This window comes from Varroa destructor, unplaced genomic scaffold, assembly GCF_002443255.2.
Source record: "Varroa destructor unplaced genomic scaffold, Vdes_3.0 BEIS01000002.1, whole genome shotgun sequence".
NCBI lineage: Eukaryota > Metazoa > Arthropoda > Arachnida > Mesostigmata > Varroidae > Varroa > Varroa destructor.
Genome location: NW_019211455.1, coordinates 60,130,137 through 60,143,181, shown reverse-complemented (window position 1 = coordinate 60,143,181; position 13,045 = coordinate 60,130,137). Strand labels below are relative to the sequence as shown.

At 35.9% G+C, this 13,045-nt stretch overlaps 1 protein-coding gene across 3 annotated transcripts; it reads left to right on the top strand.

Annotated features, from left to right (window-relative positions):
- Positions 1-6,075: 6,075 nt before the first annotated feature.
- On the top strand, positions 6,076-12,139 carry LOC111245436 (uncharacterized). 3 transcript variants are annotated; one of them, XM_022793807.2, is made up of 6 exons: positions 6,076-6,515; positions 6,660-6,863; positions 7,954-8,169; positions 8,565-8,652; positions 10,960-11,209; positions 11,666-12,139. In XM_022793807.2, exons 2-6 carry the CDS (start codon positions 6,789-6,791, stop codon positions 11,769-11,771), a joined length of 735 nt encoding a protein of 244 aa, XP_022649542.1. In that variant the 5' UTR covers positions 6,076-6,515; positions 6,660-6,788; the 3' UTR covers positions 11,772-12,139. The 3 variants fall into 3 exon arrangements, with proteins under 3 accessions (XP_022649542.1, XP_086836504.1, XP_086836503.1); XM_086980378.1 differs by having other exon boundaries at positions 6,095-6,189; positions 11,669-12,139; XM_086980377.1 differs by having other exon boundaries at positions 6,099-6,189.
- The last annotated feature ends 906 nt before the right edge of the window (positions 12,140-13,045 follow it).

Genomic DNA, 13,045 nt, shown 5'->3' with positions numbered 1-13,045 from the left:
GACGTAAGCGGTGTGTCATTGCAAAGTTGGGCTGAGTCCAACTGCACGAAGATACTACAGTAAAAAAGTGTGCAGTCGGCAGAAGCATTTGAATGATACCGATACCTGGTAAGATGTAGTACCTGCAGAGATATCTAGAAACCAGTGAAAGCTTTAAGTGCAATGTCGGTTAAAAATAAATCCAATCATGGGAAGTATCACGTTGTTGCGTCCGATAAAATGAGCAGCAAATCAAAACTACTCTAATTGTGATTTACTGACAAATTTATCATCGCGTTTATTATTATATTATTAATGCTCTTGTTTATTTGGCCAAAGAAATTCCAGTTGGCTGCTTATATTTCTTTCCATTTACTTATACTGGTTTCCGGGTAATCAAGCGTTAAATAATACTCCAAAATAGGTTATCTCATTTATAAACCCTTCATGAATGCGTACTGGAAAATTTCACTTAGAAGTTACCTTCGAATCTAACAAAGGTATTTCGGGTGACCCTATACTCTAACTATAGCGTCATTGCCATAAGTGACGCCACTATTTCAAGGACACCTTAACAGCATTGCGGCCTCGGTGGAGACCGCAATATATAATGTCTTAAAAAACTTGCTTTTTACCACTTGGAACATCCATGGGTGAAGCTTAGGTGTAAAATAAAATTCCATTTCGCGCAAAACATAATAGGAACAATTTTTTAATTGAAAGAAAGGGTTCTTGAATCATCACCTATTTAAGCGCAAATGTATATTAATGGAACAAAAAAAATAGAGGAAAAAGGAGTTTGAAGACCTAAAATTACTGTTGAAGTTATGCCATATTTCACATTGTTATCAAACAAGCAGTTTTAGCACAGAATGTAAACCAAAAGCTAAATAGCCCTCGCAAGTATGGTCAACCTAAGTAATTATATAGATGACGTAAATTCTGTTTTTAAGTGTCTATCATGACCAACTCTGGATTGCTTTTGGTGCTAAAATAGATAAAATTAACCTCTCGTTTAGTTCTGCCTTTTTATGACCCAACATTTTTTGTATTATCGATGGATATATAGATTCGATTAACCTCTTAATTTGAAGAGGTCGAAAGTTTAGCATATTTTCTTTTTTTTTAGTAAAATATTTTTTTAATATTTAATTTTTAAATATTACTTTAAATATTTTAAAAAAAATATTTAAAAAATACAATTCTGTTAGGTGCTTTCCAAAAGTTATTTCGCGAAATGCATAACACTAGCAGCGGCACTGAGAAAGTACCGGTCTGCATGCGCCGCGAGTATAGTTCACTAGTACATGGCACAATTATGCCGCATCACGTAACATTGAATTACTGTTAAGTTCAAAATTGACCCATATTGTGTGTTCTCTTTACTACATTCGCCAGCTAAACCTTTCTCGAGAAAACAGAGGCAAGCGACCCTAAAATTTTTGATACTTTTAGCTTTAAATGATCGCTTTTTGGCATTAAAAAGCACAGATATCTTGTTCTCTAGTTAATTTAGAAACTCCGAGTTGAAAGTTGAAAAAAAATTTCACACCATAATGCTCACAATATGTAACAACTACCTTTGTACCATCAAATTTAATTAGATCTGCGGAACCCCAGGTACTTTATTTTTATACAGCTAGACATAAAACGCTCGATGAGTATTTCGAGAGATACAGAAAGACAGATGATCACCCTCCGAATAGATATTCTTGCGCTAAAAGAAAGCAAACTGCAGTTTGATAGTCATTGATTGCTCATATTCAGCTGTAGAGAGCAGTGTTTTAATACAGACTGAAATCATGTCATGCGAAATATATCGTAAACATGACATACAAAATATTATAATATCGATTCTGATAATATATATAACCACTAGCACTAGGGTGAATCATAGGAGAGTTCTACTAAGTGTTCGTATTAAGTTTTTTAATTTTGAAAATGAAAAATCAAGAGTTTTATTAACCGTTTTTAAACTGTTTTATGTACCCCTTAAAGAGCACTGTTTGAATAATTAAATGCCATTAATTAATTTCTTATTTTGCAAGGAAATTCACACTCGGAAAAACTGGGTTCTACACTATAGATTACCAATTGATTAAAATTTTTGAAGGTGAACCCCACAAGCCCGAACATGAAACCATAAACCTTAAATACGCTTAAATGAGATGCCAAGGAATAATTAATACATGTAGCTTAAATTAAAATTACTTTATGCATACACTACAATATTTTATTTTGCCATAGCGATGCACCGGATATTTCTCGAAAACTTTATAATAGGTTCGCCGACGAACACAGTCTATCGTAGCCTCATCGAAAAGCAGTTTGCTTTTAGATGAAGCCGAAATTATTTTAGCGTAACCAGGCGGAAGAAAGCAATTGATTACCAAGACGTTTGCCATCCCACATACGCGTATGCACTTCGCATTACGGTAGTTAATAATCACTACTAAAAGGCAATGACGTACTCCTTTTCTAATCGCAAGTTCAGAAAGGCAGACAATAGTAAGGAGGGCGAAAGTTGAACTATGTCTAAGACCAAAGTAGATAACATTAGAGCGAGTACATCGGCAACTTCATTGCGGTTTAAAGCAATATGGCCCGAAACCTACATCATGAAAACCTACAGTATATAGGTTCCGGCAGGTGAAGAACGGAAAAGGCAATGCTGGCGTGCTTATTTGCCTTGAAATTTCAAACTGATGGTTAATTAATCAAAACACTGAGACATTTTTTCTCTTCAGAATTTGAAAGTCCCGCATTGTTTAAATGAATAGAAAGAAAAATATATTTGCATGTTAAATATTTTTTCCTCATTTCCATGTTAGTTATACGTTGGTACTGCCCTTAACAACGTATATTAGATTTATGCTCCATGTGACCGTATTTGTCCTTGGCTACTTTTTTAACGCTCATTTATACGCTCCCTAGACTAGTCTAGTATAAATACATGATAGAAGTATACTTCTTCAACAGGAGAACACTTTGAATCCAATCAGGATTGATTTATTTAATACTGAATCAGTATTAAATATTGCACAAAAACTTTCTTTCCTCACTGAGAGTTTAGACATATCTGTTAAGGTTAGTAAGTTGTACCACTTAACTTTTTTTCGAGTCGTAAGTCGTAAAAAAATTTTGTTTTTTTTAAGCAGTTTGAAGTAACCTACTATTTGGACCACGGAAATATTTAATCATCTTTGAGCTTTAGGAAGTTATAACATACCCTTTTCTCCATTCCCTAGGGTATTATATGAAGCTGAGATGTAAGCAGTTTCTTAAACTGGCTGCCAGATAATATCTCAACAAGTGCTCGAAAATGCGAACGTTTTTAATAACTCATGCAGAAGACCAACAAAGGTGGAATATGGTTCCAAACCAAACATAGGGGCCATTTTCTAAACTAACTTCGCTATCTATTTGAGAGACGTCAGCGTGTTTGTAAGTAATGTAACAATTTATAAACACCCATGTACCTAATATCTAATGGGTGATAATATACTTACTGCGCCACAAATAGTACAAAGGAAAAGATTTCAGAATCAGCGACTGCTTTAGCACAGGCACAGCTTACTTTTTTGCAAGACTGGGTGCTTGGTAACATTGTATAGCACCGACTAGCAAGATACGAAAAGATCCCTTTATCTAGAAGATTGACCAATCGCTTGTCTATAAAATCTTCATAAGCGTTTTTGAGAGATTCTAACATGCATTGTATTCCTACAAAAGAAATCTCAACTGGATAGGCCTTGTAATCAAACAACAGTACTTCTTGAATAGTTGTACGACTACCCAAATGTCGCCATCTGTCATATCTAAATTTTTTGTTATTCTTAGCTGGCAGATGTTACGTAAATTGTCGAACGAGAAAACTAGTTTGCAAAGCTGGAGATATAAACTTCGAAACAACAATAGATTTTTTCGTATTAGATGTTTAATCAGTGCTGCTCATAATAGGTTAGGTCCATGATTAGTTTTCTTACTTGTTAGTTGCTCTATTAATAAAATCGTTGGCCAGTGTAAGTTATTACAGATCTTATCACGAGACCAGCTTCGTCTAAACTGTGTCTAAAAAAAGAGTTAAAGATATATTAAAGAATTGATTACAAAAAAAATAATTGCCGTTTGACGTATGATGTTGCTAGGAACGTGTAATTAAGCGTTTATTATAGTAACTACTGATTACTAGATTGCAATATCATTGATTAGGGTAATATTAATTTTTATTTAGTTCGCTCTTAGGATTAGAAACGAAAGTAAAGTTTCCTTTATGCTTAGTGCTAAATATTTGTGGAAAAACTGCCTTACAATAAAATATTTTTCTCACAAGAAGACCTCATCAACTCGAACACTTTAACTGGATTGGTTCTATAATTCGGTTCAAATCACAGTGTTACGGCTATGGAAGATAGACATGGTCCTATAGTCCTAATTTTGTGAACATTTTTTGTTCACTGAAAAGACCCTGTTTATATAACGCTTTTTAATTAGAACTCATATTACGGCAGCACTTGCATGAAGCTACTCCTTAGGAAACTAAATCTTATATTACGGAGACACTCGCATAAAATTGTTCCCCAAGAAAACGGATCAATTATAATAGTTTTTTGGCGATTGCTTTTGGCAGAATATTCATTCCTACCTTAGTTACAGTTTTACAACGAGTAAACATGTGACTAAAACGATTTTTCAGAATTTCCGTAAGAGCACTTTCATCCTGCTGATCTCACATGTCTATCATTTATGTGAATGAACATTATGCACATTGATGGCACTTTTTCTGTGAGTAGAATTTATGTGAAGAGAATATATCAAAAGTCAAAAAACCTCATTTGTTGTCAATCGAACTTACTCCTATTTCTGTCTGAGTACGATTTGTTTTTTTCAGCACAGAACATGCAATCTTAGAGCAAGGCTTTATTTGTTCAGCTGGTTTATGTTAGGTATACGTCCGTAAGTTTACGGCATGTGACAGCTAGCGTTTTCATCGTAAATAACAACCTGCGCATATAACATATTCGTAGATAGATTGTGAGACAATGGGTCATGTGTTATCAAGCTATACTAGAAATGTCGAATATGACCCGTGGAGCTTTTTAGTTAGAACAAAGAGCCAGCACATTGGCTCTTCTGGCATAAATAACATTGGTTACCATAACATGTTACCATATGTCTCACAATAAGTACCTATATCAGGCACAAAGAACCCTTTTTTGCTAAAAAAAACACGGCGAAACGAATTTTTGATGAAGTTGTTAATTGACAAAACGTTATTTCAACGTCAAAAATACAAGTAATTGTGTAACGGCGCTAGTTGCATTATCGTAACACAAATACTTAGTTTTTTGACAGTAGAAACCTATGTCTACAATAGAAAACCCTTAAACAGATACAGAGCTCTCATGTTAAACACAAGTCACCATTTTCAAGATACAGAAGAAAAATTATCTTTGTCGCAAATGCAGAAACGCCTAGTTTCGCAGTTACGTATTTGGGGAACTATCTTGGTTTTTCTCCGAATATCAGTTTTTTATAAAAAAAAATAAGCAGCCTAATTTGAGCCTTTGAATCGACAAGGTCCTTTTAAAAATAAGGTCTGTAAAAAAATGTGCGACTCACATACAAAATCCGACAGGCAGAAACGAAGACGATGACAAATCATTAACTTAATTCGATAGTCAATTCAGTTTCGTAAGATCATCAACTTACAGGTCCGAATGTATCGCACTCCTGAAAGCGCTCTGCACCTCTATTATACCATCGAATTCAGCAGAGCATATAACACCTCTATGTACTCATTCATGCATTTTGTAGATTTTTATTTATTTGGATAAATTGACCAAATTATCACCTTTTTTTAAGACGTCCGGTTGTGTAAATCTCTCTAGTGAAAATTGAATTCCTATGTTCTACTCTATTCATTATCGTCATGATTAAATTACCTATAATTTACCGATGATACTATTACCAGATTATTCCCAAATTGGCGCCAAAAATGTTTTTAAAAAACCGTGTCGTCTGCGCTTCATCCATTAACCCTTAGCAGCTAGTGATTGGAAAGCAAATAAAAATAGACAAAAATTGGTCTGCTATTAGGGTTGTTTATTGTCATCCTGTTTGAGTGCAGCGAGAGCTGCACCGATGTCACCAGTTGAATAAATGTATGGGATGTTTAACGGACAGTGCCCAGTAAAGTGTTTAAAGACAGTACGTAAAAGATCCTTTAAAGCAAGCTTTAACTTTGTTGAGTGTTGCGCTAAGAAGTTAGAATGTTCCGACGAAATCCAACACGTATTGAAATGACAACTGAAGATATTGAAGAGTTTCACGAATTCAAGAAAGAGCTCGAGTCTGCCAAAAAGGACCCAAAAGAACAAACAGCACGGGAATCTATTAGACCGGGCACATCTGTGCGAGATATTTGTGAAGCTGTCGGATTGAGGAAGCGAGGAGCTATCTAAATATAGATGAAGAACGAAACGAACCACTTGATAATTCTAATATAGGTTCCAGAAGATATTCAAATTTGGCGGGTAGGTACTATTGTGGATGAGCCCCGCAATTTTAGTGGTTAAGAACTAATTGATACTTCAAAAATTTCTAAAAAAAAATCGTCTTTGAGCTCGACACGATCCCACTTTATAATTCATTACGGTTCGGGGACTTTTTTTTTCTAGGCGTTCTTGAACCGAGCGCACAGATCGCCGATCGAAGTAGCTGTTAGTGAGCTGGCGGCAATCAACAACAACAACAAAACGCAAGAACGCAGAAGGAAGTTCGTCCGGCTACTGCCACTGCCATTCAAGATGGCTAAGAACTCGACTTTGCCAGACTCTAGGGCGGAACTCGCAGAACTCGTCAAGCGGAAAGCGGAGATCGCGGTGAGTGTTTGATACTGGCGCAGCCAAATCCTCTTCAGTGTGTGCAAAATGCAGGGAATGGTTTAGTTTACAAAGTCTTAGCCATTTCATTGCCGGTCGCTAGGCCTTTTAGAGATGATATCAGAGGGAATTCCAGGCTGCCGCCATATTCTCTAGATGGCGCTGCTAGCGCGATTGCTCACCCCCGGGCTAGTGAGCGGCGCGGACTGCCACCGCGCGTATCTTTTAGTTGTGTTTTATGAAACATTGGATGTATTATACTAGGTGCCAATAATATATTTAGACATACGCTGTTGTTTTATAGTGAGATAAACCTTTCGATACTGTGTTTTATATTAGATATCTCAAAAAAGGTCAATTCTTTTGCTTGCGCCTTGGACTGGTCTAAGCGAATTGCACATGAGTATTATATACAAACTGACTTTTTTATACTATGGAACAAACATTTACTCATTTTAAAACGCGGAGCGGAAAATAATTTTCAAATAATTGCTTTAATTATAGAGTATATACTGGAAAATTGATTTGGATTTCGTCAGTGATACTTAGAGTATTTAATGATATATAGCTCTGATATAATTTCAGCTGTTACGGATAAGTAGTATGTCAGCATATCATGTGCACAATAAGTATCGTTTATCCTGTTCTGCTGTCCTGCTACTACCTTCTCGTAAATAACTTTAAGAATCAATATTATTTTGTTTAAGCCTGTAAGACTTACGTGGTAGTTAGTGAAACTAATGTTAGGAATCAATCTAGCAAAGATAATTCATTGGGAGTACGTTGAAAGTCTATCCCTTTTAGTTTTGGGCGTACACTTTTTTCATTTTTTATCTGATTTAATAAAGGTGTTTTGAGTGTGTCGCGATCAATTCACTTACAAGTTTTTGTAAATTGTTTTCGAATGTTTACAACTATAGGTTATATTCTGTTCGTAATAGTGGCTTTATGCTTAGCATGAATTTCTCATTAATTTTTATACGGTCTGTGGGTGTTACACCATAGTCGTAGGCAATAATGTCAGAAAATTTGAAATAATATATTGAACTGATACAACAATGTGTGCTTATTTATGTTTGTGAAAATCTAGGAAACGCTGGCAAATCTTGAACGGCAAATTTATGCATTTGAGGGAAGTTATCTCGAAGATACGCAGTTGTACGGGAACATTATCCGGGGATGGGACCGGTATCTTGGAGGAGGTAGCGGGACTCAGCGGCCGACGAATTCAAAAGCGGACAAACGAAACAGGAAGTTTAAGGATGCTGAGCGACTTTTCTCAAAGTCGTCCATTACTTCAAGCGCGGTAAGATTCTACTGTTGTCGCTTTTGTTGTTTTTCGTGTAGTAGTGTTTGCATCAGGCTAGGCATGTATCTGTCGAGAGCTGCGCATATAAAGAGTATCTTATATTTTTTGTACGCTGTTTTTGTTAACAGCGTAATATTAATGAAGTACCGCTAGTAAAGGTTAAAACGATCCATCTTATCTGGCTTGTTACAAACTGAATGATGCAAGTATTTTTCAAGCGCCTTTGGCTATTTCTACAATCTGAACGAATTTTCGGAGTGACCCCTGCGTTCAAGAACTCGCCTCCACTAGAAAGTCTAGTCAAAATGTGTCTTTCTGGATTTATCTGAGGTTTTCCTAACAAACCTACGTTGCTGATTTAGTAAATATTTATTATCCTACAAATCCTTTAGGCGGTCTCAGGCTTGGTGGACGGAGGGGGCGATACAGCAGATGATCTTGATCCCGCAGGGGCTACACATAGCGAGGGAGAAGAAAACGGTAAGCTGTATCTCCCTGCAAATTGCACTCATTCCATAATCCGATAACAAATTAAAAACTTCTCTTAGGTATAACACTATGAAACTATCTGAATGCCACTATCTGAATAAATTACATAAAAATGGCCGCTTGAAGGGCCAATAGATACTTCTCTTGTGTAATGTATGCTAATTAGGAAAAGCTATAGAATTTCTAAATTGGAAATAAAGTTGTGAGAATAGCTGTAGGTCTCTCAAAAATTGATTTCTGTAAAGAATACTAAATGGCACTACCAGGAGATTTGACGTAGCATCGGGTGGTGCACGGTGACTGATTTTTATAGATATGCAAAAAAATGCCAGAAAATGTTTGACCTGTGTGGCTTGCTAGACCACGGCACAAATCCAATAAAAAAATATGATCCTGGTTTCTGATGGTTCCGCTTAAGGTAGGTTATTATTGTTGACCGTCAAACGAAACGTTCTTATTTAAAGGAATATATTATTAATAAGGTTCCGACTTACAGTCCCAAGTTGTTTCTCACTCCTGTGCTACGTTTTGAATAAAACGTGTAGAGTAAAAACTATTGTCATAGTCAATTTTATATTTGTAATCACTGAAGGAAAAGTTGAAATAAATTGACGAAGTTGCTGGACGACTTCAAAAGTTTATATATAAAAAATATCGAAAACAATAATATAGTTTAATCCGAACTAGATCTCTGACCTAAGTAACTTTGAATCACGCCACTTCTTGCTGTAGTGGTAGCCTTTTGGGTTCCTGTGAGTGAGTGTTCTTTGAGATCCGGATCTAGACACATTACCCCGGAAGATGGCTGCCAGAAGTTAACAAAAAGGTACAAATATAATACCTAGAAGGCTTCACGCTAATTGGTCTTTTCACGGTCCATTTTTGTACAATTCCGTCTACTGAAAAAACGTTGCGCTTGTTTTTTCTGACAAGGAAACCCCGTCAATGGAAGCACTTTGAAATAGGGAATTATCTCTTAGTGGATAGTTGACATTTCAGACAGGGTAACGCGAATAGTGTTGCAAATGCCTTGTTCTCAAGATACTAATGTTTTAATTGTAGTCAAAATTGGTTTAATGAATAATTGTTTTAATTGTTTCCGAAAAATGCGTTTAATCTGAGTGGTATATATATTTGAGTCAACTTCCCGCTGGTATTAAAATCGTATCGAGTTTTATCGAGAAAAATGAACATTTAATTTGATCCTGATTAGACGGCGTACTGGAGCATGCAATAAAGAGCTTAAGCACCCCTTTGACTGCTTTCCTAGTGAACATTCGTCTACGATTCCGCGAGGATCCAAAGAAAGCAAAAAAAAATAGTTTGACAAATAATCACAAACCAGTTGATAGTGAGGTAGCAGTGGACTCGCTTTTTTAATTAATGATTTGTGCCACCGCATAGCTCTAAAAAGGATAATATTAATAAAATATTTTTATTAATCAATAATTTTAACATGTTTATTAATAAATGATTTCCACAAAGGAGTTATTCAATTATTACTCGAAGTTACAATTTTTTTCAACTCGATCCATCAAAAAGAGCATTTTTGGTACAGTCTTGGACTACAATCGGTTCGATGTAGTTATTTTATAGCATTGCTTAAGATTTTGTTTATATTTTAAGATTTTGCACACATTTCTATAAAACTATGTGATAATAAAACATGTAAAGGTTTTATAAATAAGAACAATCTTTATACCTACTTGCATCACATGGGTATACGAAAAATCACGGTATGTGAGTCGTTGCATTCAGTCAGGCAAACTAATAATTTCCTAAACCAACAATTCGCTGCACTAATTTAGCTATTTTAATAATTCTCTGATACTATTATTAATTTCAACAACCCGTATACATCAGAAAAATATATAAGGAATTTAGTAAAGCCTAGTTCTATTCGCGAATGACGTTATGCTATGATTTGCCGATTGCATACTGAAATGTTATAATGTCACCGACATCATTATGTCGTAATGGAACTTGTTCAACAAAATTCCAAAATAGTTATCTTAATTTATACTGGGCTGTTCACTTGAGCTAAAATTGAACTAAGGGATTCGATATCATTGTTTACGTTATTTTTATTGCAGTATATGTATTGAGTCAACTCGTGTCGTTTTGAAAGGCCTTTCTCATAAATATTTACATTCAAGTATTAATATTGTTCTCAATTAAAGACTCTGGGCTCAGTATTCAAGTGCCGCCTCTGAACTAACTGAACCACGCTGTATGGAAAGTACAAATTATCATAGCTTTAATGAGGAGGTATATTCATTAACTCGTGATTCCGTGCAGGCGGTAGTGGAGATCGTAGCGGTGCTATCGGTGGTGGTGCTGGAGGGGGAGGGGGCGGAAATGCTTCATCTGCTTCGTCGTTTACTTCGTCATCATCAAACTGTTCAACAACAGCCGGTCTTAACGGAGGCCATTCACCTCCACACCCTCCAGCCTCGCTCGGCGGAGGAGGAGGAAGCCATAAATCTCATAATGCGCATGGCGGACCTCCAGTTAAGAAACAAAAAACTGCTCAAAAAAAGCTCAAAAGGTGAGAGTGACGAAGCTTCGGATGATGAACCCTGCAACTTCAACATCAACATTAACAACAGCAACAACAACAGCAAACACTAAGCTGCAATGGGTTCCAGCTGAAACAGCAGCAGAGCATCTTTAGCCAACAACAACAACATTAACAACAATAATCCGCACAACAAAATAACATCAACCTCAATACAAGGTAAACAATCGTGTTGCACTTGTAGCTTGCCGAAAAAGAGGACATTTTTAAGTTGGTCACAAATGTATTTCAAGTTTAGGGATGATGATCCAAAACACGTAAAGCACTGGCTCGATGTCTTAGATTTCTAGATTTTTGAAAATTAATATACAAGCAAATTTAAGTTTGACATGAATGTTCCCTGAGTTGCCATCATCGAATTCGTTTTACATATTTTCCATAATCTTTTCTTTCGTTGTTCTGTGTTTTACCCTTTTATTGTAACAGCAGCGGCATAGTATCTAGTGGTAGTAGCAGCGGTCGCACGAATAATAACTCTGGTGCAGGAAACGTCAGAAGTAGAAGCGGAAGCTCGAAAGGCCAGCGGCGATGACTGAGACGATCTCCTAATTATAACTAATATCGATGTGATACAATAAACTATGATAATGACTATAGATATATATAATATAGCTCTACCGCTATTATCGCCAGCACAATTAATAATTTCAACAGCTGTATTTTAAAACTTATATGTGTACAATTTCCATTATATGTGTATGATTTCCTGTATGGACTTACGGGTACGTGAAAATTTATCACGCCCAATGTGGATATAAATAATGTGGCGCATTAATAGGGCAGAGAAATAATAGTATCTGTATGAACGTACAGACGGTACAATAACAATATGTGTATGAGGCGAATGGATTAAAGAAACGAAACTAATAAACAGTTTTAAGGAAGATGCAGAGTTAAGAACGTGTATTCGGTCACTGTACCAAAACAGATAAAATAAGCCAGTTCTTTTAATGAATTCAACGTTATTCGCAGGTATTATCGGCAAACATGTTTCATTTTACACAATTTTAGCCAAGTAGTTGCCTATGGAAGTAACTTGAGTTATTAATGGTCAAATGGCCGCGCTTCCACAACAAAGGCAAGCACATGTAGACTATAGCGTGTAGATATGTGCTCTAGAGATTTTAAGACAAAAACATCAAGGTGACGTAGATAATGCGGGATAAGTTGGTAACATCATAGTAAGTGGTACGTTAAACAATGGATGGATTAAATAGATCCGTATGTCTTAATAAAGTTGGTGTATTTTCTCTCTGATAAATTTAAACGCCACTTCTCAAACTCACTGTTCTGAATCACAGAAGACGATAAATACGGATACATTTATTAACAATGATTAATTACGTATCTATAGGAGAATGCGAGTATTGAAGTTTCATTACTTTTCTTAGAAGTAGTGCTGCGCAGTTCATTAAATTTTAAATATAGTACAATAAATATTAAGTGCAAAATGAATATACTGTACTATGGTGCTCAACATAAAAAAACTCAGTGTGAGTTAAGCGTAATACAACTTGAAATATTCCCAATTTTCAAGGGTTGAAACCTTTTGGCGGCAATACCATGCAACGAGGCTGTGGCATTGGGGTTTTAGTTTTCAATAGACAGGATTATACTTAAATGCGGGAAAGAAAAATGCACCTGCAGGAACGGTAAAAGTAAGTTTAAATGGAGGCAGCATTGAAAAATATTTCAATTAATAGCTCGACGATTACTGGAATATAAGTACGATTATGCTGCTACAACATTGATGATTCGAGTGCCCGTACGCGTTTATGTACAAGCCACGCGCTATTCAGAATTCAT

Coding starts and splice junctions, on each gene's coding strand:
- LOC111245436 (XM_086980377.1), top strand. CDS start 6,142: ATGTATGGGATGTTTAACGGACAGTGCCCAGTAAAGTGTTTAAAGACA. Junction 6,864..7,953: donor AGCGGAAAGCGGAGATCGCG/GTGAGTGTTTGA, acceptor GTGAAAATCTAG/GAAACGCTGGCAAATCTTGA. Junction 11,210..11,665: donor GCTCAAAAAAAGCTCAAAAG/GTGAGAGTGACG, acceptor TTATTGTAACAG/CAGCGGCATAGTATCTAGTG.